Raw genomic sequence first — 24,864 nt, forward strand, 5'->3', positions numbered from 1 at the left:
AGAGAGCACGAGCAGGGGAGGGGCAGAGAGAGAGAGAGGGAAAGAGAGAATCCTAAGCAGGCCCCACTCCCAGCACGGAGTCTGACATGGAACTCGATCACATGACCCTGGGATCATGACCTGAGCTGAAATCAGGAGTTCGATGCTTAACTGACTGAGCCACCCAGGTGCCCCAGTGGAAACATTTTAAAGAATATATCCAGGGGCGCCTGGGTGGCTCAGTCGGTTAAGCGGCCGACTTCGGCTCAGGTCATGATCTCGCGGTCCGTGAGTTCGGGCCCCGTGTCGGGCTCTGTGCTGCCAGCTCAGAGCCTGGAGCCTGCTTCGGATTCTGTGTCTCCCTCTCTCTCTGCCCCTGCCCCGTTCATGCTCTGTCTCTCTCTGTCTCAAAAATAAATAAACGTTAAAAAAAAAAAATTAAAAAAAAAAAAAAAAGAATATATCCAGTAGCAGGTCTAAAATTATATAGGGGGAAAGCTTTCTTAAGGGCAGCAGTTTGGTGATAAAAGACAGGGGAATTTGTCTTGCAGAGGTTGCATAGCACTCATGCTTAAACCATGTGTTCTAGGTCAACAAAAGTAACGTTTACAAAGATGCTTCTACTTCTTTATGATAGTTTGAGGAAATGTAACTGTTTTTGTTAAAGATCATAGTTAAATTTTACTTGGAGAGATTAACAGAGATTATTATAGGAAGGAAACCCCCTAACTTGTTGATGCTTCCACTGAATAGTTTTATTCATATTATTTGGCTGCTTCTTCTTTTTTTGAAAATACATGTTTCTTTGAGTTTTTAAAATAAACATTTATAGGATTTGGATAAATGTTTTCAAGATTGTGTTATAATTTTTTGGTGTCAAACTTCCAAATGACCAGGTAAGAATAAGTACTCTGAAAGATTGCAGGGAAACAAAATATGTGAGCTGCATTATAGTACCCTACTTCCAATAGGTAGAAATGATAAAATTATTATCCTTATAAATGTAACAGTTAACTCCTGATGGGAAGGCAGACATAATTTAATGAAATGATAAATGAGAAGGTGATTCTGTCTTTAACACTTAAGCATTCTATGTTAAGCTGTCTAATGAATGTTCATCTTTCTGACATTCAAGTAATAAATTGATATTTTAACTTTTTTCATGTTGCTCAGAAGGTGTATTTAAATACTTATATTAGTAGATTCTTGTTTATTTGACCCCTAAAATGTTATCCATCGTTTCCATTGTGCAGGTTTTTCTAATGAATGTAGTAAGATTAACCAAGATTGTAGCATAGTGAATGTGGCTAGACATTATAATGTGATAATTCACTACATGTAAGCCAAACTGTCTTGGTTTTGTATATCTAACCCCTTCTTGACCTTGGCTGTAAAATGCTATTTTGACTATTCAAACTGATTAAAATTGGTGGATTATCGAAAAGAGTAGCTAAGAGGTTAAAAGGACAAAATTAACAAGGGATTAAAACTGAGAAATTAGAATATAGCTTCTAAACAAACATAAAAGACGAGCATTTGGATTTTTTTCTTCCACTCTATTTCTGTCTCACTGTTTGTCTTCTGCATTTTTATTTCAGTGTAGTTCTCAAACACTTAGTTTTAATTAAATGGCATAATTATGAACATTTCAAACTAATACACTTTAGTTTTTGTTTCAATGATTTAAAAACAAGTTTAGTGTATTTGTAAATGATTTTTAACAGTCTGTATTAATGGGATTTTACAATTAATACTTAGAAGTAAAGTGAACCTATGTAATAACAACTAGTTCACAAAAGAATAGTTACCAGAATGACCAAATGTTAAAAAAGTATTAAGTATTAAGGGGGCACCTGGGTGGCTCAGTTGGTTAAGCATCTGACTCTTGATTTCAGCTCAGGTTATGATCTCACAGTTTGTGGGTTTGAGCCCCACATTGGGCTCTGTGCTGACAGTGCAGAGCCTGCTTGAGATTCTCTCTCTGCACCTCTCTCCCTCTCTCTCTCTCTCTCTCTCTCTCACTCTCAAAAAAAAAAAAAAAAAGAGTGGGTGTATTATCTTTAATCACTTTGGGGGTGTGATTGTGTGTGTATTAAATATTCAAGTTTTAGTTTATTGAATCAAGAAATTAAAATAGAGTTGTTGAGGAACAAAGTCTTATGAACAGTATGAAAATAATTTGTGGACCATTGATTTGAACAGTTGGGGTGAGAAGGTAGTGTTAAAATAATGTTTATCTGGAAATTGTAGAATTATGTTTTATGTAATGGCATGTTGGCAAATTTAAGCAGATTTATGCCATGTGAGGTTTACAGATATTTGCATAGAAACTAAATCTCAATGGTGGCATGTGCAGAAAATTTTAAAAAAGGATATTTTCAGACTGTTTTTAAAATGCTTAATATCAGATTTCAGATCCCATTTTAGGGCTTAAGTAAATTTGAAAACATGCCAAACTTTCTGCTTTAGTATAGGGTGCAACTTGAGTCTCAGTAAAATCTGAATCTTACCTGTGGATTCTTTTAAAAAATTAAATACAATATAACCAACAGAGATGATAATCTTGTATTTGTTTTTTTGTTTGTTTTGTTTTTATAATGTTTATTTATTTTTGAAAGTCAGAGACAGAGCGTGAGCAGGCAAGGGGCAGAGAGAGGGAGACACAAAATCCAAAGCATGCTCCAGGCTCTGAGCTGCCAGCACAGAGCCTGACGCCGGGCTCTAACTCACGAACCACGAGATCATGACCTAAGCTGAAGTCAGCCGCCCAACTGACTGAGCCACCCAGATGCCCCATAATCTTGTATTTGTTGAAGGGATATTCATTCTTCCTCCACATTAGTGAGAAAAGGTCAAGAGGAACATTTATAAACAAAAGCATTTATTATACATTGTAATACTCCTCAGGCCTTTTTCTTTAGAAGTTCTCATTTTAAAATTCATTCCCAAATAATGAGACACAACTGTAAGTGTATTACATAGTCAAAATGCTACATGAAAACAGGAATATTGGTAAAACACTAGCCTACTGTATTTAATTTTCTTTTTTAATGTTTGTTTATTTTTGAGAGGGAGACAGAGCATGAGCAGGGGAGGGGCGGAAGGAGAGAGGGAGACACAGAATCCGAAGCAGGCTCCAGGCTCTGAACTGTCAGCACAGAGCCTGACATGGGGCTCGAACTCACAAACTTTAAGATCATGACCTGAGCTGAAGTTGGACACTCAACCGACTGAGCCACCCAGGTGTCCTGTAGCCTACTGTATTTAAAGATTACCTAACACAGAGTGCTAAGAAAACTGGGTAACTACTGCTGTGTTAATAAGGAGATAACTGGTACTCAGTACCAGAACTTCCAGATGGAAATAAAGGTGTATGTATAAAACATAAAACCCTAAAAATACTAGAATACCTGAAGTTAATGTGTTTAATATTAAGCATAGCATCTAAGGCAGAAATTATAAAGACAAAGATTGGTTTGATTGTGTGAAAATCTAGAGGGGGTGACTAAAAAAGCACACCATAAAAGAGAAAATTTTGAACTAATATAAGGCAAACGACTCACTCTAAATATATGAGGAGTTCTTACAAAAACATAAGAAAAAAATCATAGAATAAGTTTATAGAAGAGGTAAAAATAGCCCAAAATTAATGAATGATTCGATGATATTAGTATAAGATAAACTAAAATAGATAATATTTTCATGCATTAAATTAACAAATACTTTTTAATAAGTTAGTACTCAGAATATGGCACAAATATTGTAGAGAGATCAGAGATGGACAATTTAGCAGTCTGTATCCCAAACTGTGCCTATCCTTTGAAATACCATTTCTTTTTAGGATTTTATCTGTAGGAAATTAAATAGAGTGGGAATAAAGTTTCAATTACAGCAAAACTTACTACAGTGTCACTTACAATAGCAAACTATTGACAGTAGTGTAATTTTTTAGGAAATAAGGTAAAATTTTAGTGTTTAAGTTTGTTTATTTATTTAGAGCAGAGGAGGGACAGAGAAAGAGAGGGGGAAGAGCATCCCAAGCAGGCTCTACACTGTCAGCGTGGAGCCAATTCATGGCTCAAACTCACGAACTGTGAGATCATGACCTGAGCTGAAATCAAGAGTTGGACGCTTAACCAGCTGATCCATCCAGGTGTCCCTTTATTATTATTCTGTTTTTTATATTATTTCAAAATAATTTAATAAGGAATGAAAAAAACTTTATTTAAGCTCATAGTAAATACTACTAAATAGTGGTCTGTTTACTTTGTGCTTCAATTTTCTCACTGACAAACTGTGGTTATATAATAGTGCCTACTCATAGGGGCATTGGGACAATTAAGTGAGTTAAGTAATATGTGAAAAGCACTTAGAACAGTGCCTGACATGACGACTGCAGTTGATAATACTGTGTTGTATATTTGAAAGTTGCTAAGAGAGGAAATCTTAAAAGTTCTTGTTACAGGGAAAGATAAAATTCAGAATTATGTGAGGTGTTAGATGTTTACTAAACATTGTAATCATTCCATAATATGTACATACATCAAATCATTATGTTGTTTAACTTAAACTTACATAATGTTAGATGTCAATTATATCCACAAAACTGGAAAGCTTTTTTTAGAAAAGGGACTCACAGACCAAAAACAAGAATAGTGCCCAAGTAGTGCTAGATGATGTATGCTGTTCTTCTTCATTCACAGAATGCTTCTGAAATTTGAGATTAATACAGAAATTCAGCTTACCAAATATACATTGTGGATAGAAGTGTAGAAGATAAGGGGCTAATCTGGAAGAAGAAAGTTGCCTGACTTTAAGAAATTGCCCTACATTAAAATAAGTGACCAAAGGATTACACTGTTAAACAAATACACTAAATTTGTGTGAAGTTTTTGTTCCTGCTACAACAGATGCTCAATGCTGATGTAAAACTGATTTTGATATTAAACTGTCTCCTTTTGTTTGTTTGTTTTGAACAGGTTGGCTCAAAGCTAATCTCTTGTCACAAACTAGTATTGGCTTGTGTTATCCCTTACTTCAGAGCCATGTTTCTCTCTGAAATGGCTGAAGCCAAGCAAACACTGATTGAGATCAGAGATTTTGATGGTGATGCAATAGAAGACTTGGTAAAGTTTGTCTATTCTTCAAGGCTCACTTTGACTGTTGACAATGTCCAACCTCTTTTATATGCAGCCTGTATTCTACAGGTTGAACTGGTGGCTAGAGCTTGTTGTGAATACATGAAGTTACATTTTCATCCCTCCAACTGCCTGGCGGTAAGAGCCTTTGCAGAAAGTCACAATCGAATAGACTTAATGGACATGGCGGATCAGTATGCCTGTGAGCATTTTACTGAAGTAGTGGAGTGTGAAGACTTTGTGAGTGTGTCACCCCAGCATCTCCATAAGCTTTTGTCCTCCAGTGATCTAAATATTGAGAATGAAAAGCAGGTCTATAGTGCAGCCATCAAGTGGCTTCTTGCCAATCCTCAGCATCATTCCAAATGGTTGGATGAAACACTTGCACAGGTAGGGGCTGAAATAGGATTGTGTATAGAAATGAAATGATATGGAAGCAAATTAACATGTGTCATTTATCAAGAAAAGTGCAGACTACCCGAAGGAATGTAGAAATCATTGTGTAATATGATGTGAAAATGGCTTTCTGTTTACTTTTCTGTTTATTCACTATGCTATTTAAGGATAAGTCTGAATTGCATTTAATTAGAAATATCATTCTTTGCTTTTTTAACCTGAATGGGTTTCTTGTTTTTAAAGTTTCTTCCTTCCTTTCTTTTCTTTGTTTCTTCCTTTCTTTCGTCCTTTCATTTTCTTTTTTTCTTTCTTTCTTTCTTTCTTTCTTTCTTTCTTTCTTTCTTTCTTTCTTTCTTTCTCTTCCTTTTCTTTTTTCTTTTCTTTTCTCTTCTCTCTTCTCTTCTCTTCTCTTCTCTTCTCTTCTCTTCTCTTTTCTTTTCTTTTCTTTTTTCTTTTCTTTTGAGGGAGAGTGAGCACAAGTTGGGGAGGGTCAGAGAGAGAGGGAAACACAGAATCTGAAGCAGGCCCCAGGCTCTGACTGTAAGCACAGAGTCTGACGCAGGGTTTGAACTCACGAGTTGTGAGATCATGACCTGAGCTGAAGTCGCAGTTTTAACCCACTGAGCCACCCAGGCACCTCTAACATGAATGTTTAAAATAGCCCTTTGAGATTGCAGTACTGAATATTTTATTTATGTTGATAGAAAATGGTTCTGAGGAAACAGCTCTAAATAACTATTGTTTATGATGAAGTTTCTAAATTTTAGTGAATTTCTTATTTGGAAAGAACCACAAGACATCACTTTCCATTTTGTTTTCTCACCACAGTTTTACTTTTGTAACCTCAGAAACATGGCTGTTTTTTATTTATTTGTTTATTTACTTATTGTCAACAGGGTAACTTGGATCGGGAGATAATAGGCCTTAGAAATGCTTTGAATATGTTTGTTAACAAAAACAAAAAGTTTTATTATCTTGAAGCTTTATCTTATTTGTGTGAATGCTTATGTACTTTTAACTCAAAATCATATTACTTGATCATCCCCTTTATTCGCTAGAAAATCAGTGCATCTTTAAGGGAAGAATGGTGAGTGCCTCTACTGAAAGAAGGGATGCATCCCTGATTTAGTATATAACCTTACAAGGTCATTGATTTGAAGAAAACAATGCTTGTTTAATATTATGACTGTTTCTGTTTTAGAAAGAAATCACATTTCCATTTGTTCAGTCTTAGCTTTAAAAGGCAAAAGAACAAATCATAGCGATTTTGTTTTGATTGCACCTTTTCTCTAGCAGCAGTGTGGCCTTGTGATTCTGACACAACCATTTTTGGAAGTAAGTAACTTGAATGAAGACATTGAATTATTTTATCCAGTCTACTTAAATCTGTTTTTAAAGAGGAGAAGATGCATTTAACATATAATCTGATTTCATCAGTGCACCGTACTGAAAAATCACTATAGAACTTGGCTCATTGAACTTCACTCACATGTTAGAAAGGCTTTGTGAGGTAAATGAGTTTTAAAAAGAGGACATAAACATACTACAGTTGAAGTAGAGAATGAGCTCTCTAATTACAACTTAAACTTCATATTCACAACTATTCATGATCTTAGGTTCGTCTGCCGCTGTTGCCAGTTGATTTTCTTATGGGTGTTGTGGCAAAAGAACAGATTGTCAAGCAAAATCTAAAATGTAGAGATTTATTGGATGAAGCAAGAAATTACCATCTTCATCTGAGTAGCAGAGCAGTACCTGACTTTGAATATTCCATTCGGACTACTCCAAGGAAACATACTGCTGGTAATGAAATTATTCATTTTATCACCTACTTGAAGGATCTTTATGGTATCTGAATATTGGTTATGTATGCCCAAACTTAATTCTAAGGGGGCACCTGGGTGGTTCAGTCAGTTGGTTGTCCGACTCTTGGTTTTGGCTCGGGTCATGATCTCATGGTTTGTGGGTTCGAGCCCTGTGTTGGGCTCTGTGCTGACGGTGCAGAGCCTGCTTGGGATTCTCTTTTTCCCTCTCTTTCTGCCCCTTCCCCATGCTCACTCTCTCTCAAAAATAAACTTAAACAAATAAAAATATTGAATTAGTGGGGCGCTTGGGTGGCTCAGTCAGTGAAGCGTCTGACTTTGGCTCAGGTCATGATCTCACGGCTCATGAGTTCAAGCCCCATATTGGGCTCTGTGCTGACAGTTCAGAGCCTGGAGCCTGCTTTGGATTCTGTGTCTCCCACTCTCTCTGCCTCTCCCCTGCTCACACTCTGTCTCTCTCTCTCAAAAGTAAAATAAATTTTAAAAAATTAAAAAAATATTGAATTGGAAAAGATGGCAAAGCAGTTTTTTTTAGACATTTTTTTAATGTAGTCATTTGGCAAATATTTATCTAGTGCCTACCACATGCCAAGTTCTGGGGCAGGCATCAGAAATGCAGATACACATAGCCAGCCCTATTTTGAGAGAACATGCAGTCTGATCTAGGGAAATAGACATGTGAATAAAAAAATGCACTGAAGGGCGCCTGGGTGGCACAGTCGGTTGGGCGTCCGACTTCAGCCAGGTCACGATCTCGCGGTCCGTGAGTTCAAGCCCCGCGTCAGGCTCTGGGCTGATGGCTCAGAGCCTGGAGCCTGTTTCCGATTCTGTGTCTCCCTCTCTCTCTGCCCCTCCCCCGTTCATGCTCTGTCTCTCTCTGTCCCAAAAATAAATAAACGTTGAAAAAAAAATTAAAAAAAAATGCACTGAAGTATTAAAGGGACGTTGATATATTCCTAAGTATAATGGGAAACACGAAAGAGTGGTTATTTTTACCTTGGAAGGGTCAGAAAAGGTTTTATAGAGAAAGTAAACCTTAGTTTTGAATAATAAACAGACGTTTTCCTCGGTGCCAGTTAAGGAAAGGGGTATTCGGTTCCTTTTGCATCTCTTGAATGTCTAGTACATACCAGGCACTGTGATAGCCCTGATTAGTACAAAATATAAGTTAACATATAGTCCTAACCTATCTTGGACTCTGGAGACAGATATCAGCATAATCATTTCTAAACTGTGTTAAGTGAATGATATTACCAAAAATTGCCATTGGAACCATTGAGGATGAGCACTGTATGCATGTTGCAGAAACATGAAATTTAAGAGAAAGAGAGGGAGAAGATCAGGTTAGACAGTGCAACAAGGCCTTTATGCTGTGCTGGCTTTATCCTGTAGGGCATTGGTTCTCAAAGTATAAAGGAAGTGGTGGCCCCTGGCCCAGCAGCATCAGCATTCACTTGGGAACTTGTTAGGAATACAAATTCTTGGATCTACTCCACACCTATTGAATCAGAAACTCTGGGGGTCAGGCCCATAAATCTGGTTTATGCCTTCCAGATGATTCTGTAAACTTCACTGAAGGTTTGATATTTGTTAGATTGCAGTGAAATATGTATAAAATAAAAATTGCCATTTTAACCATTTAAAAAAAGTGTTTATCCATTTAGAGAGAGAGAGAGAAAGAGGGAGAGAGAGTGAGTGTGTGAAGCAGGAAAGGGGCAGAAAGAGGAGAGAATCCCAAGCAGGCTCTCCACTGTCAATGCAGAGCCAGAGCTGGAGACGGGGCTCCATCCCACGAACTGTGAGATCACGATTTGAGCCGAAATCAAGAGCCAGACACTTAATCTACTGAGCCATCCAGGCACCCTTAACCATTTTTAAATGCATATAGTTTAGTGACATTCGCTAAAGTTTTTAAGAACTACTGATGTAGGTAATGGAAAGCTGTTGAAAGAGTCTTGTAATTAGTTTACTCTGTTGACAGTCTGAAAGCCAAAAGACTACTACATGGGACATCAAGTAGAAATGTGGCTTAGATATCTAGCTTAGAAGGCATTATGATACAGATGGAATTTAAAATCAAGGAATGAATGTACTTTTCCTCTGTGATAATGAAGTATGTGAGAAGTAGGCTAAAGATGAAATATGGGAAACATGTGAAAGAGAAATTATTGGAGACAAAAGGAAACCTTGATATTATGGAAATCAGGAGAGTTAAGGAGTTTCCCCCAAAACAGGGTGATCAACATATCAAATGTGGCAGTTGTATTCAATAAGAAATTAACTTAGGAGTTTACTGGATATAGTTATGACCTTAGCAACAGAAATTTTACAGAGTGGGTGAAGATCTAAACCATACTATCATGAGATGTTTGCAAACAGAGATAGCTGATGTATCCTATTTGAGACATTCAAATTGGGAAAAAAGAAAATCAGATTTTTTAGTAACAGTGACATTGAAATTATCCAAGTAACTCCTTTTTTTTAGCATTTCATCAAAATTTTGACTTTCTAAGTATTTTTTCCACACTAATTTTTAAAAAATTAGGGAGCTATAATTTTGATCTCTATTTTGTGGCTTTACCTTCAGGTGTGCTATTTTGTGTAGGTGGTAGAGGTGGATCTGGTGACCCCTTTCGCAGTATTGAATGCTATTCTATCAACAAAAATAGTTGGTTTTTTGGGCCAGAAATGAATAGTCGAAGGCGACACGTCGGTGTAATCTCTGTGGAAGGTAGGTCCATTATTGTCTTAAGTCATAGCACATGATGATAACACTCTTTATAAATATGTAAACTTTGACAATTTCTTTCTGTAAGAAAATTGCTAAATTATAAAATGTTTCAATGTTATCAATAAAATATTTGGGTGGTGATTATTTACTTGCCTTATGCCCATAGATGCTCAGAGAACAATCTCTTGCATGTAGATGCTTCAGTGGGAGATGAGTAGTAGGGAGAAGGGAGTTAAAATAAAGAGTTAAACTCTTTTGAGTTATATTTGCAAAATAAACCAAGGAAAAGTGTTTATTGAACTCAAATAAATATCTATCAGCTTTTTTCTATATATTTATTATTGAAATTATATATATATTTTTACTGGTTACTGAAAATGAAATAATTACAGAAACATGGATAAATTGTTAGGAGACTTGAAAAATTAACTTTTTTTCTGATTATAGAAGCTTTTTTGGGGGAAATTTGAAAATATTCTAATAAGTAAAAATCATCTATAATCTAAACACCCAGAAATAATCCTAGTTGACATTTTTGTATATAATCTTTACAGTTATTGTATGTGTATTTTTAATAATTTCATTTAGAAAAAGTTTGATCATATGTATTGAATTTTATATTTTCTTTATATAACATACTGAGCATTTAAAAAATTTTATCAAGGGGCGCCTGGGTGGCGCAGTCGGTTAAGCGTCCGACTTCAGCCAGGTCACGATCTCGCGGTCCGTGAGTTCGAGCCCCGCGTCGGGCTCTGGGCTGATGGCTCAGAGCCTGGAGCCTGTTTCCGATTCTGTGTCTCCCTCTCTCTTTGCCCCTCGCCCGTTCATGCTCTGTCTCTCTCTGTCCCAAAAATAAATAAACGTTGAAAAAAAAAAATTTAAAAAAAATTTTATCAAACATTCTTTGAGAGCATGATTAGTGATTTCATCTACTAAGTAATAAGTTGGGAAACCTAAGGTAGGATAGTGTTTGAGCATTTAAGTAACTTCATATACAGCAGCACATTCCAGGCATTTTATTAAGTAGAAGCTTATAATTATTTTAATTTGACTATTTAACTGACATTAATTCATGATGTTGAACAGAAGAATAGTTTGAAATTCTCATGCTATTCTAATTATATGTTGAGTATAAATCTATATAACAGTTTACTTACTTGGAATCAAATGAAAATGCTTTTCTATTTGACAGGTAAAGTGTATGCAGTAGGTGGACATGATGGAAATGAACATTTAGGTAGCATGGAGATGTTTGATCCTCTCACTAATAAATGGATGATGAAGGCTTCAATGAACACAAAGAGGTGAATCAGCGTGGAAATTTTTTTTGATTTGTTGGAAAATAAAGCTCCCAATAATTTAAAGGGCTAATTTTCTGCTTTTTACACTTTTAGAAACTTAAAATACCTTCTTAAATTTTTTTAAAGCATCCATTGAGAATATATTTTATATTTTTATATTTTAGAATATAGTAACAATTGATATAGTTTCCATGTAAACCTGAGCATTGACTTTTTTTTTTTTTTTTACTTTTAACTCTGAAATAATTTTAGGTTTTCAGAAAAGTTGCAAAAATAGTAGAGTTCCTGTATACCAGTGGTTCTCAACTAAAGATGATTTCACTCCCATTTTGGAATGCTTGGCAATACCTGGAGACATTTTTGGTTGTCATAGTTTGGGGTCGGGGATGTTGGGGGAGTTGTTGCTGGCATCTAGTTGAGAGAGGCTAAGGATGCTGCTAAAAATCCTGTAATGCACAAGAAAGCTCCCCACAGCAAAGAATTTTCTAGCCCCAAATGTCAATAGTGCTGAGATAGAGAAATCCTGCTGTATATACTCTTTACCCAGTACCTATAATGTTGACATCTTACACCATTGTGGTACAATTATTTGAACCAGGTAACTAACATTAATACAAAGATATTAATTAATCCGTAGACCTTATTCAACTTTTGCCAGTTTTTCCACATATTCCTATGCTTTGAATTGGTTTTTCTTACCTAGTTATATTGGCTATTAATCTAATTCAGCGTGAATAGTAGCAGAGATAGGCATTTCTATCTTATTCTTGATCTTAGTAGAAATGTCTCTGTTGTTTCCCTAGTAAATGAGATACTGGCTTTAGGACTAAGGCATAGTATTTCAACATGTTAAGAAAATATCTCTCATTTTTTACCTTTTTTTTATTAGCATTAATATTTAAACTTTTCATCTACAGTAAATTGAAATATATGTTGCTAAGTGGATCAGTCTAAAGAGGAGAAAGATTTGCAGTAGCATGACTTAGTGGATGTTGACTAGCCTGTTCAGATTTTTTTTAATGACTATTCTACCGAATTTTCAGGTATCTTAAGGTGGTATCAAGGTTCAAAAGCATAGTAGACCAAACATACTCTAAATTGATAGGCAGTAATACCTAAAAATATTAAGGTTACAGGTTAAAAGCCTGCTTTAGATATTATGAAATATGAACTATACCAGTACAACATGGTGGAAAACCAGGTTTGCAATTAATTTATGTTTCTTATGGAGAAAAGTACATGAACCAATATGAAGCACAGCTCTTAAAAAAAAAAAAAAGAGGGGCGCCTGGGTGGCGCAGTCGGTTAAGCGTCCGACTTCAGCCAGGTCACGATCTCGCGGTCCGTGAGTTCGAGCCCCGCGTCAGGCTCTGGGCTGATGGCTCGGAGTCTGGAGCCTGCTTCCGATTCTGTGTCTCCCTCTCTCTCTGCCCCTCCCCCGTTCATGCTCTGTCTCTCTCTGTCCCAAAAATAAATAAATGTTAAAAAAAAAAAAAAAAAGAAAGAAAAGGAAAATGAATACAGTGTAGTTGCCTGTCTTGAGAAGTGGAGTCTTTATATCAAGGAAGATTGTAGTGGTATTCTTTATGCTGATCTGTCTGTATCTATAGCTGGGGTCTCAGTGGGATATACAATATCATTTGGGAGATGGTAATAAAAGTTAGACTCTATACTTTTTTATTGCATCCTTTTAAATTTATTCTGATTGGATTTTTTTAAATGAATTTAACCTGCTAATACAGTAATATATGTTTATCATTTGAAAATAATTATGGTAAATGGGTGCACACAAAAATTATTGTAAATGTGAGAGTTATAACCTGGGATGCATGCAAAGACTAGCAGGTTAGTAAGAAACCTGAAAACTGTGTCATATAAAAAATTGTTGAAGATTTTTGGTTTGGAGAGAGGATTTTTTAATTTTATTTTACTTCCAGTGTAGTTACCATACTGTGTTATGTTAGTTTCAGGTGTACAATATAATGATTTAACAGTTTCACCCGTTCCCTACCCACCTCCCCATTGGTACCATCTGTTTGTTCTCTATATTTAAGAGTCTGTTTTTTGGTTTGTTTCTCCTTTTTTTTTTGTTCCTTTGTTCCTTTGTTTTATTTTCTTAAATTCCACATATGAGTGAAATCATACGGTATTTATCTTTCTCTGGCTGGCTTATTTTGCTTAGCACTGTACTCTCTAGTTCCATCTGTGTTGTTGCAGATAGCAAGATTTCATTCCTTTTTATGGTTGAGTAATATTTTTTGTATGTATATACCACATCTTCTTTATCCATTCATCTATTGATGGATACTTGGTCAGGTTCCATAGCTTGGCTATTATAAATAATGCTGCAGTAAACATAGGGATGCATATTTTCCTTCAAATTAGTGTTTTTATATCCTTTGGGTAAATACCCAGTACTGGATATTAGGGTAGTTCTATTTGTAATGTTTTGAGGAACCTCCATACTGTCTTCCATAGTGGTTGCACCAGTTTGCATTCCCATCAATGCACAAGGATTTCTTTTATTCCGTATCCTTGCCAACATTGTTGTTTCTTCTGTTTTTGATTTTCAGCCATTCTGAGAGGCGTGAAGTGGTATCTCATTGTGGTTTTGATTTGCATTTCCCTGATGATCATTGATGTTGAGCATCTTTCCATGTGTCTTTTGGTCATCTGGATGTCTTCTTTGGAGAAATGTCTGTGTGTGTCTTCTGCCCATTTTTAAATTGGATTATTATTATTATTATTATTATTATTATTATTATTATTATTTTGGTGTTGTGTAAGTTCTTCATATATTTTGGATACTACCCCTTAATTGGATATGTCATTTGCAGGTATCTTCTCCCATTCAGTATATTGTTGGTTGTTTCCTTTGCTGTGCAGAAGTTTTTTATTTTGATGTAATCCCAGTAGGTTATTTTTGCTTTTGTTTCCCTTGCCTCAGGAGACATAAGTATAAAGATGTTGCTATGATCAACGTTAGAGAAAATACTGCCTTTGCTCTCTTGTGGGATTTTTATGGTTTCAGGCCTCACGTGTTGGTCCAAGTCTTGGCTAAAAACCAGCTTAGCATCATGATAAAAAGGCAAGGGTATAAAAATTAAAAGTGTACTTTAGAATTTTCTCCCATGTTTTAATCTACGCATTATAATTTAAGCTATTGGTAGTTACTATGTAGCATAAATTCAGTTCTATTAAAGTATTAAAATGTTATTTCTAGGTAAGTGACAAGTAATAGTGTATTTTAAGACCAGTTTTTTTCTTCCCTAGGATTCTTTCTCCTTGTGAAGAAAAAAGAAAAGCTAAAAATCTCTTTTCAGCAGAACTCTCTTCACATTTCCATCTAATATCTCATACTATAACATGAGAAGAAAACCCAGTTAAAAACATTTTATGTTAAATTAATTAAAAATAGAAAATTAGATGGCAGTGTGATCCTCATGTGCAGTTCAGTTTAAAATTGCTCATCACGAGGAGCCTAGGTAGCTCATTTGGTAAAGTGTCTGACTTTGGCTCAGGTCGTGATCTCATGGTTTGTGGGTTCAAGTCCCACCATCAGTGCACAGCCTGCTGTGGATCCTCTGTCTCCCTTTCTCTCTGCCCCTTACTCACTCAAAAAAACAAAAACATTAAAAAAAATAATAAAATTGTTCATTTTCATATTAGCCATTTTTAACTCTTACAGAATGTTGCTACAGTTTGCAAACCTTGATATAAACCTCAATATTTGAAGTTAGGTTTTATTAGTTTGGGTTTGTTTCTTTAAATAAAATTGCAAGATAAAATTAAGGTGTTTTGAATTTTATTCTCTGTACAAAGCTGCTCTTAGGCAAGATTTTCAGTATTTATCCAGATAACTCTTTTTCTTCCATTACATTTTCACTCTGAATCAAGAAGGCAGAATTATTCTCATATCTAGGTTTATGTGAATTATTGAGCTGTCTTTGACATCCTCACTCTATTTGCTGAATTGTGAATTTGAAAAAGGAAAAGGTAATCTAATTTAATCTCCCATGTGGTGCAAAATAGATATTATTTTAACAAATAATAAATTACACATATAATTCATGTAATTCACTGGGAGGAATTACAGAATGCTCCACTACATTTATTAGAAATATAAATAAATGTTACCATAGATCCATGGAAGGAATGAAATTACCTTGGGAGAGAAAGAAGGCGCTGATAAAGGAAACAGAATAGTACCAGCCAGAGATTTAGGAGGGAATTCACACGTGTGATTTCATGAAGATCAACAGTTTTGAGTAGTAGGAAATAGCCAATAATGTCATATGCTCTTGTGGTTTGGGATGGTGGTGGGGAGGGAGATTTATCTGGCACACACCTGCCACGATATAACACCTGTATGTCCTAGCATGCACACACATATTCACACACCTGTGAGTTTTTATTGCCACAGTATTTTGTAAGTCATTGCTTGATACTCAAGAGAAACGAGGTTAAGGGGACTGAAAATGAGTAACAACATTATCTTTAAGAATTCTTCCTAGGATTCTCTTTAATTAAAGAGTTAGAATCTCAGTTAAACAGCTGGACTCTCCAGTAATACAGCTAATACATAGCACTAAATATGGGCCAGTTGCCATTCTAAGTGCTTTACCTATATTAACTCAATACCACCCATGTCTGCTCCTTTCTCAAATGGGTTACAGATGAAGAAGCAAGGTAGTAGATGTTTATAAAATATACTGCTTTATCCAAAGTACATACCAACTCAGGGACGGATTATAGTTTTAGAATCGTTTAAATCTTTTTTTTTTTTTAACATTTATTTATTTTTGAACAGAGAGAGACAGAGCATGAATGGGGGAGGGTCAGAGAGAGGGAGACACAGAATCTGAAACAGGCTTCAGGCTCTGAGCTGTCAGCACAGAGCCCGATGCGGGGCTCGAACTCACGGACCTCAAGATCATGACCTGAGCCAAAGTTGGCCGCTTAACCGTCTGAGCCACCTAGGCACCCCAGTTTTAGAAGAGTTTAAATTTTGATTGCTTTGAATGTGTTTTTTAAGAAATTGATGGAATTTTTTTTCTGATCACCATTACAGTGAGTTAGCTTTTAACAAGGGCTGTCTCCTTCTTTTCAAAAAGAGAAATAAATGTCCATCAGAAGTAAACCAATGTGATATAAATCATGTAATATAAAAATTGATTCTTTTGTGTGGTACAGTGAAACCCTGCATCAAAACACCTGGGTGGCTCAGTTGGTTAAGCGTCAGACTTCGCTCAGGTCATGATCTCACACTTTGTGAGTTGGAGCCCTGTGTCAGGCTCTGTGCTGACAGCTCAGAGCCTGGAGCCTGCTTCGGATTCTGTGTTTCCCTCTCTCTCTGCCCCTCACCTGCTCACGCTTTGTTTCTCTCTCTCTCTCAAAAGTAAATAAACATTAAAAAATTAAAAAAAAACCAAACAATAACACGTGCTCTGCAATTACATTAATTTAGAATTGAGATGGACTTCTGACCTCCATAGCAAAGTATCTGTGTCAGTTCATTAATCTCTTATTATGCAGCTGTGTGTTTTGCTAATTGAATGTTTTGGACTCCACTTATGGTATTTTGTTGGGTTTTACTTTATTTCATTTGAGTTTAAAGTAACCTGTGTAGGCTGCATATTATAAAACTCCAGAGGACACTGTTCATATAGAGTCACACAGTTTGGTAGCCTTGTAGTCATCTGTTTAGAAGCTTTGATAAATCTAAAAATAATGGGGAAAAAACACTTGAGGTTTAACAAAGTAAACGACTTCCTGTTAGCATGATATTTTCACTACTTTTTTCCTGGAAACACAACTGGATGCTAAAGTGTGTTTTTATTGTCTTTGCAGGCGAGGCATAGCCTTGGCCTCCTTGGGAGGTCCAATTTATGCAATTGGAGGGTTAGATGACAACACTTGCTTCAATGATGTAGAGAGATACGATATAGAATCTGATCAGTGGAGTACAGTGGCACCAATGAATACTCCCCGTGGAGGAGTTGGCTCTGTGGCTCTTATAGTAAGTTATGTGGCAGTTTGCTTATTGGATTGCATCATGTCACATCCCTAACCAAATAAGGAAAAGTCTGCTATATTCATTTCTCCAGGATGCAGAGATTGATTGCACACCATATTATGTCATGAAACACTGCTTTCTTGCACAGTCCAGTCTACCATTAAGACCATATGTAAATCATTTAAAAATCTAATGTCATGTGTTTTTATTTTTTCTTTATTTAGAACCATGTTTATGCAGTAGGTGGCAATGATGGAGTTGCTTCTTTATCTAGTGTGGAGAGGTATGATCCACATCTGGATAAGTGGATAGAAGTTAAAGAAATGGGTCAACGAAGAGCAGGCAATGGAGTTAGTGAGCTCCATGGTTGCTTATATGTTGTTGGTGAGTGGATGGATTTCTCTAGTTTAATTTATTGAAGGATATACAATGATAGTGTCATAAGACAACACAATAACACAGATTATGTTGCAGTTAGGCTCAAGTGGAATTAGTCCTAAGATTTGCTTTTGAATTATTAAGGTTCACATTCATGCTTTTTTGTTTACATCTTCATCTGTTATGTTTAAAATGTCTACTTTTATATTTTTACTAGGAGTAGCAAATATATCTAGAGTAGAAGATTATACTTAAGATATATGTTTTTTAGTGTAATGACACAAATGTGCTTTGCTATAATCTTTAAAGATCTAAGACATTTTTTTCTCATCTTCATTTCAAGGGAATTATGTTGACTTCTTTAAGCAAATGCTTTTTGACTCACTGAACTGCAGAATTGGAAGGAACCGTAGGGCAGTGCTTTCTCAAACTTTAATATGCATATGAATGTTCTGGAGATACTGTTAAACTGCAAGGAAGGAGCCCAGATTCTGTATTTCTAAGAGCTCCCAAGTGATAATCAATGCTGCTTCTGGTCCATTCAGCACACTTTCATTAGCAGGGTTTTAAAGAACTATGAAATGGGAATAATAGAATTACTAATGAGGATTAATGAGAATTATCTTTGAGAGACTTATTCTAAGAATTAGCGATACTATATATGAAGCATCTCAAACTGCATCTGGTACTTTGTAGTTACCCAGTTAATAGATAGCAATATTGTGATTGCTAATTCCCTTCTTTACAGAGAAACATAACATAAACATAATGTGAACTTATCTTACATGATGTGTTATGTAAATGTAAATGTATGTTTAGTGTTACATAACTTATAGTTCTCGATAAGGAAATGTGGGATAGTATTAGCATTGAAATATCTGCAAGTAATAGAAGTCATGTTTCTATGTGCTTATGTGTATTAAAGAAAAGAAATAACATAATTTACCTTCAGATCCTATCTGACCATCATAGCTTTGTGAGGTAGCAGAGACTCAGCATGAATAAATTACTCATAGTCACATGCCTGTACTACTGACAAAGCTGGAATTTGAACTTGAGTCTATGAGACACCAGAGTTCTTGCAGCACACCACTGCTGTCTCTCACAGCTCCCTATTTGGGAGAGCTGTCCCTATCTTGGTCATGGTGGTAATGATACTACTGTATGCATTTGTCAATATTTATTGAATATGCACATAAAATTGGTGAATTTTACCTCACTTAAGTTGATTTAGTAAAGTTAAATCCATTAGAGAGTTAACTGTTGGTTGTTGCTTTTTTTTTTTTTTTTTTTTTTACTGACCTTGTTTCTAAATAGACTGATCGTTATAGCAATACTTCCTGTCCTCAGGAAAATAGGCTTACTTGCTCAGGACAGTTATTACTCATGTAGACTGAGATGGAGTCTAAAAAGAGGCACAGTTATCTTTAAAGGAAAAAACCCTCAGGAATATAATAAGTAACATTGTTAGAATGATATATGGAGAGGACTGTCATCATCTAGAATATGTAGCATGAAAATGTAGTTTTGGCAAAAATTGGTGGAAATTCAGTCATAGCCATCTCTGTAATTATGAAGGCCATTAACAGTATTAAGGGAAACAGTTGGAAAACTTTAACATATCTAAATGAGTGAAATGATTCAGTGGTAGTTTATTCTCTTCTCAAGCCCTCTGTTTAAAAATATGATACACACTGTACACATAGAGAAGGAATCTCGGTACTATCTTTCTTACCTCTAGGAGGCTAAGGACAAATTATATAAATGTTTGTGGGGGTTTTTTCTTCTAAATTATCTGCTTAGAGACAGGGACTTCGAGTTTTTCCACTTTAAGATTTTTAATCTTAGTATTGAGGTAAAATACTATCTAAATTATCTTGAATTGTAGAAAATGTCTGATTGGACTTGGTAGTGATGATGGGCATTGGGGTGAATTTTTTCCTGGATTTTCTCTATTTTCTAAAATGTCAGAAGATTAGGTTGTAGAAGCTATTGGATTGAAATTTAATAGTTAATTTCTATGAGATGTAGTACTATTAAAAATCTTTTTTTTTTAATATAGGTGGTTTTGATGATAATTCTCCTCTGAGTTCAGTTGAGCGGTATGATCCCCGAAGCAACAAGTGGGATTATGTAGCAGCACTTACCACTCCCAGGGGTGGCGTGGGGATCGCAACAGTGATGGGCAGAATCTTTGCAGTTGGTGGTCATAATGGCAACGCATACTTAAATACAGTGGAAGCATTTGACCCAGTGCTGAATAGGTAATTTTCATGTTTTCCATATGCTTTAATGGGATCTTCCAGTAGCAAATTACTCCAGAGTGCTAAAATACTTATAGTCATAGCTATTAATTTAAAACATTTGGGATATCTTATCACCCTGAGGAAACTTGCTGCCTTTCAAAACCAGTCTCAATAATAGGGAGTTTTTGTTTTCAGTTAGTATTTTGAGTAAAATAAATCATGCTTTAAGATAACACACTTTTCCCTATATCTTTACAGGTGGGAGCTGGTTGGATCTGTGTCTCACTGCAGAGCTGGAGCAGGTGTAGCTGTGTGCGCCTGTCTAACTAGCCAAATTCGAGATGTAGGTCATGGATCGAATAATGTGGTGGACTGTATGTGATTTGAGGTCCAGCCACCAACAATTTAGTCATATTTCATATGCAGGAAAGACAACCAAGGTTTTGTATGATCACTTTTGAACAGTTTTCACTACTGCTAGAGTCTTATTTTAAATGGAAGCTGTTGTAGTGTGACTAAATGCAGTATTTAGATGGTAGCTGAAGAATTATTAGTAATAAAGATAAATTTGATACTTCCCACTTTAGCAAATAATGGGATAGGGAAGGAAAACAATCTAACCTGAAATCATACCTCCTCTGAAAAATGTTTAAAAAAGTACAAAAACCTTGAAATCCCTTTTTAAAAACATTTTGGATAAATCAAAATGTAAAATGGAATTATTTCCATTTTGCCTGAGTTTTATCTTTCCTTTTGCCTAAAAGTGTTGACTGTAGGCAGTGGACTTTTCCTAGAGGGGTGATTAGAACCTATTCATCAACACAAGTATATTATATCAGGATACATGAGAGACCTCCTTTTGAAGATCATTTCTACTTGGTGCTGATGAATTTATGCCTTGCTTTTTTCTAGATGTCAGTTTTTAAATTTCTTGGATATTTACAGAAGTAGAAAAAATGTTTAATCTTTCTCAGTGCCACTAGCTGAATTTTCAGAAGCTTTATGGGAGAGCTATCCAAGCGCTTAATTTCAGTTTGACTTGTTAGGGTACTAAATACCTAGCTGAACTAATTCCATCTAAATAAATCTATACCTTCATTTTTTCATCTCATATGAAAAGATTCGTTTATTAGCAAAAATTGAATCAGAGGAAATGGCTTTAGAGTTAATATTCTACTGCCCAGTTGAGACACCTTGAGAAGAAATGGTGTCAATTACATGACTCACTGAGGGAAATCTGAAAATATTTCTTTAATTTAATCATTTGGTTTTGAGCCCAGGATTATTATCTTTCCATTTTGCTCTTTTTTTTTTAAACAGTATCAAACATGAGTTTATTATCAGAAAATGAAAGCATTTTTACAAAAATTCTTTACAGAGTGTGGTTTACAGAATGTGGTTCAACCCCATCATTACCAATAAAAGATATTGTTGGTAAAAACAGAGAAAGATTGAAACTACTGTTTTTTTCTGTATAATTAATCCCCTCCAGTATATTTATTGAGCTTCAACTGAAAATATTTCTGTTCATTAATTTGAAGCCAGGATATTGATAAAACTATTGATTTAACAGCTCTTCATGGTTTTAACCAGTATTATAAAATGGCCTATTCATTATATGTAAATATTTATATAAATATTTATGAAGAATATTAAAATATTCTGTTTTGTATTTGTAATGCACTTTGGTACCTTTTTTCCAGGCCTTTCTAAATTTTCCTGTCGTCATGCCTCAGAATTTAGTGTAGTTTCATTGCTGGCAGTCATCTGGTTCACAAAGAATGAGGGCAGTGAAGAACATTACCCCCATCCATCCAACTCTGAAGTTCATTGCCTAGTAACTCTGATGGCCTTCATTAAAAGGCAACCTCAAGAGTACCTGGCTAGCTCAGTCAGAAGAGCATGCTACTCTTGATCTCAGGGTCATGAGAGCATGCCTCATGTGGGAAATAGAGATTACTTAACATAAATTTTAAAACTTAAAAAAAAAACCAAAACAACCTGGGCTTGTCAGTACAGCAGGGTAGAAAGCCACATTTCAAAAGCCAGTGCCTATTTGGTATATTAGACCAAAAAAATAAAAAATAGTAAGAGGGCTAGCAGATAAAGGTCTTTCATGAGGCAGAGTTTAAAAGTTCCTAAATTGTGCCTTTTTTTTTTTTTTTTTTTTTTTTTTTTTTGCTATCAGCTCATAGGCAAGTTCGTAAGTCATTGCTAGATTTGAATCCGTGTTCTCTCGTGTAACTATAACCATATTTCAGTCAGTCCCCAAAGCATTTAACTCAATAGCACTCACTGGACAGGTTATAAACTGGCTGGATATGGAGAATAAATCTCAACACCTGGCTTCAACTGTCTATTTCTTATGTCTCATGGAATTCTTGTGAATAATGCTTGTCTGGTTGTGGTTACTAGTATGTTTTACTTTTATTTTGTGGGAGAGGGGATCTCATTGATTTTACTGTTTCTAAGATTATTTAAAATGCTTTTTTTCTTTAATATATTTCTGCCTAGCACATGTAGAGTTTAGGAGCATAAAGGTGTTACATTTGTTTCTGGTTTTTATTATACTATAGTCATCTAACATACTAAATTGGTACCCTGGCTACTCATAAAATAGGAACTACTCATAAGGGAAGTAAAGTGAAGTAAAGGAAACATGTAGCTGTCTGTTATATTATGTGTAGATACTTAGGAGCATAGTCTTGAAGGACCTGACAATAGTATGAAAAGATAAATAGTGGAATCAATATACGCAGTTTATTAAAGACACATTTTTGAGATAGGAAATGACAATCAGGCTGAAGGACTCCTGCAATTGAAAGATAATTATATTCATAGGAATAATGACATGACATTATCAAAACAATATGGCTACTTAATTGTGAGGCCTTTCCTTTTAACCTTTGATGTTAATAGGAATACCAAACAGTGATCTGAAATAGAGATAACATTCTGAAATAAAGAAAAATTCTGGCAAAAAATTAAAAAAAGGTTCACATATTATTTTTCTTCAAGAGGAATTGTAGATGTGTGGTTCTCCCATAAAGTCATTAAAGCCACTGCTTTCCTATATGGTACTGCCACTTTAAATTACTTGATATTGTTTTTTACTAACTTCACTGTACTCTGCATAACTGATTATTTTAAATTATTTTAAGTGTTTGAATAAACTTTGTATTGTACTCCCTCTAAGGAGTATTATTTATCTTAATTCCCACACAAATTTATAATGCTGTTAAATGCCTAGATAAGAGATTGTTGAGATTACATAAACTCCTCTTGGAAGTGGTAAACTTAAGAATTTTCTTTGTTCCTTTTTCTTCGTGTCTTATAGAGAATGCATTAAGAATCTAATTCATATCTTTTAAGTTAAGAATGTTTCCTGTGATTTCTTACATCAGACTCCTAAAGAAATTATTATTGGTATGTCATTGGCTATCTCTTTATGTGGAATTAAAAGTTGCAATAGTATTTTGTTAGAGCCATATATAAATTGTGTAGTAATACTCCAACAAATCAAAATAATAAATTATGATATGTACTACCAAATACTGAGATCAGAGTTGGATTCACATCAGTACAGTTGGTTCAAAATATACTGCATATATGTATTATGAATAGCAACATCTATAAGGTCTATGTAACTTTGTATCTTATTTTTTTGATGGCTTTTACAGAATCCTGTCAAAACTATATAATTGTTTATTCTCCATCCTTGAAATTGATTTAGTAGGTTGGCTGTAATATTTTTTCTTATATAAAGGATGTTTTTGTTTAACTGAAAATAGATTTTTGTTATCCTTACAAATATTAAAGGTTAAAGGCAACTAATATAAAAGGTTTCACTAAGCAAATGATGAAGAAGTGGTCTCTTCAGCAGCTGCAGACTTGTACTATCTAGAAATGAGATAAATGCATAAAGATGCGTTAGGATGAATTTTGCCCTTCTGAGTAAGTAACCCTGCTTTTTTTTTTTCCAATTATGTTGGCATTGCTAAACATTTTTCTGACAATGGCCCCAAGAGCCTACTTATAAGGCATCCAAGAGGATTAGTCTCATCATTCATCTTAGTCATATGTTGATTTTTTTTTTAATAAAAAAAAAATTTTTTTTAAGATTTTATTTTTAAGTGATCTCTACACTCAATGTGGGACTCAAACTTACAACCCCAAGATGAAGAGTCGCATGCTCTACTGACTGAGCCAGCCAGGCATCCCAGTCAGATGTTAATTCTGACTAGAATCTTAACTTGATTATGGCCATGTGCACTTTGTTCATCAAACTTGATTAAAAATATTTTATAGTTATAATGGGAAATCTACCATCAAAAAATAAGGTTTTTTTTTAATAGAAAATTTTTTTGCAAGTCAATGGAAGATTTCTAGTCACCTTGAGCAATAGTAACTTTAATGAAGGAAGTATGTAGCTCCTTTGAGGATAACCTTATTTGATACAAAAATCTTATGGTTTTTGTTGTTTAAAGAAGTTACTTGATGGTCCATACTAAGTTCAGTCTACCTGAACAAACTCTTTAGAATATAAGGGGTTTCTTAAATTTGGATAATAGTTGAGGGGAGAATTAATGACATAATTTTTTTAAGCATGTAGTTTGTACCAGTCACTTTATAACATTTTAATCTTTCAAAAATTCTGTATTTTACAGTTAAAAAATAGATTCAAAGACATTAAGTGACTTGTCCAAGATCCATAACTAATGAGTGATTGGCCAGCTAACCTAACCAGCTGTTATGTCTGCTCTTACAAGGTAGTATACATACATTTAAGGAAAGTTGATTTCCTTTTTCATAGTGTCTTAGCAATATAAAAGTATTTCTGGTCACTGTGTATCTGT

At 35.0% G+C, this 24,864-nt stretch overlaps 1 protein-coding gene across 2 annotated transcripts in view; it reads left to right on the forward strand.

Annotated features, from left to right (window-relative positions):
- Positions 1–23,560, forward strand: part of KLHL8 (kelch like family member 8) — a 79,862-nt gene extending 56,302 nt beyond the window's left edge. Inside the window, exons 3-10 of one of the 2 annotated variants that reach the window (XM_043572226.1) lie at positions 4,959–5,507; positions 7,130–7,316; positions 9,924–10,067; positions 11,260–11,371; positions 17,219–17,387; positions 17,609–17,768; positions 19,825–20,026; positions 20,267–23,560. In XM_043572226.1, coding sequence (XP_043428161.1) covers positions 4,959–5,507; positions 7,130–7,316; positions 9,924–10,067; positions 11,260–11,371; positions 17,219–17,387; positions 17,609–17,768; positions 19,825–20,026; positions 20,267–20,390 — 1,647 coding nt within the window. In that variant the 3' untranslated portion in view covers positions 20,391–23,560. The remainder of the gene's footprint in view (positions 1–4,958; positions 5,508–7,129; positions 7,317–9,923; positions 10,068–11,259; positions 11,372–17,218; positions 17,388–17,608; positions 17,769–19,824; positions 20,027–20,266) is intronic. The other variant, XM_043572227.1, reaches the window with a different exon arrangement.
- Positions 23,561–24,864: the final 1,304 nt, after the last annotated feature.

The sequence above is a fragment of the Prionailurus bengalensis genome, chromosome B1 (genome assembly GCF_016509475.1).
Source record: "Prionailurus bengalensis isolate Pbe53 chromosome B1, Fcat_Pben_1.1_paternal_pri, whole genome shotgun sequence".
NCBI lineage: Eukaryota > Metazoa > Chordata > Mammalia > Carnivora > Felidae > Prionailurus > Prionailurus bengalensis.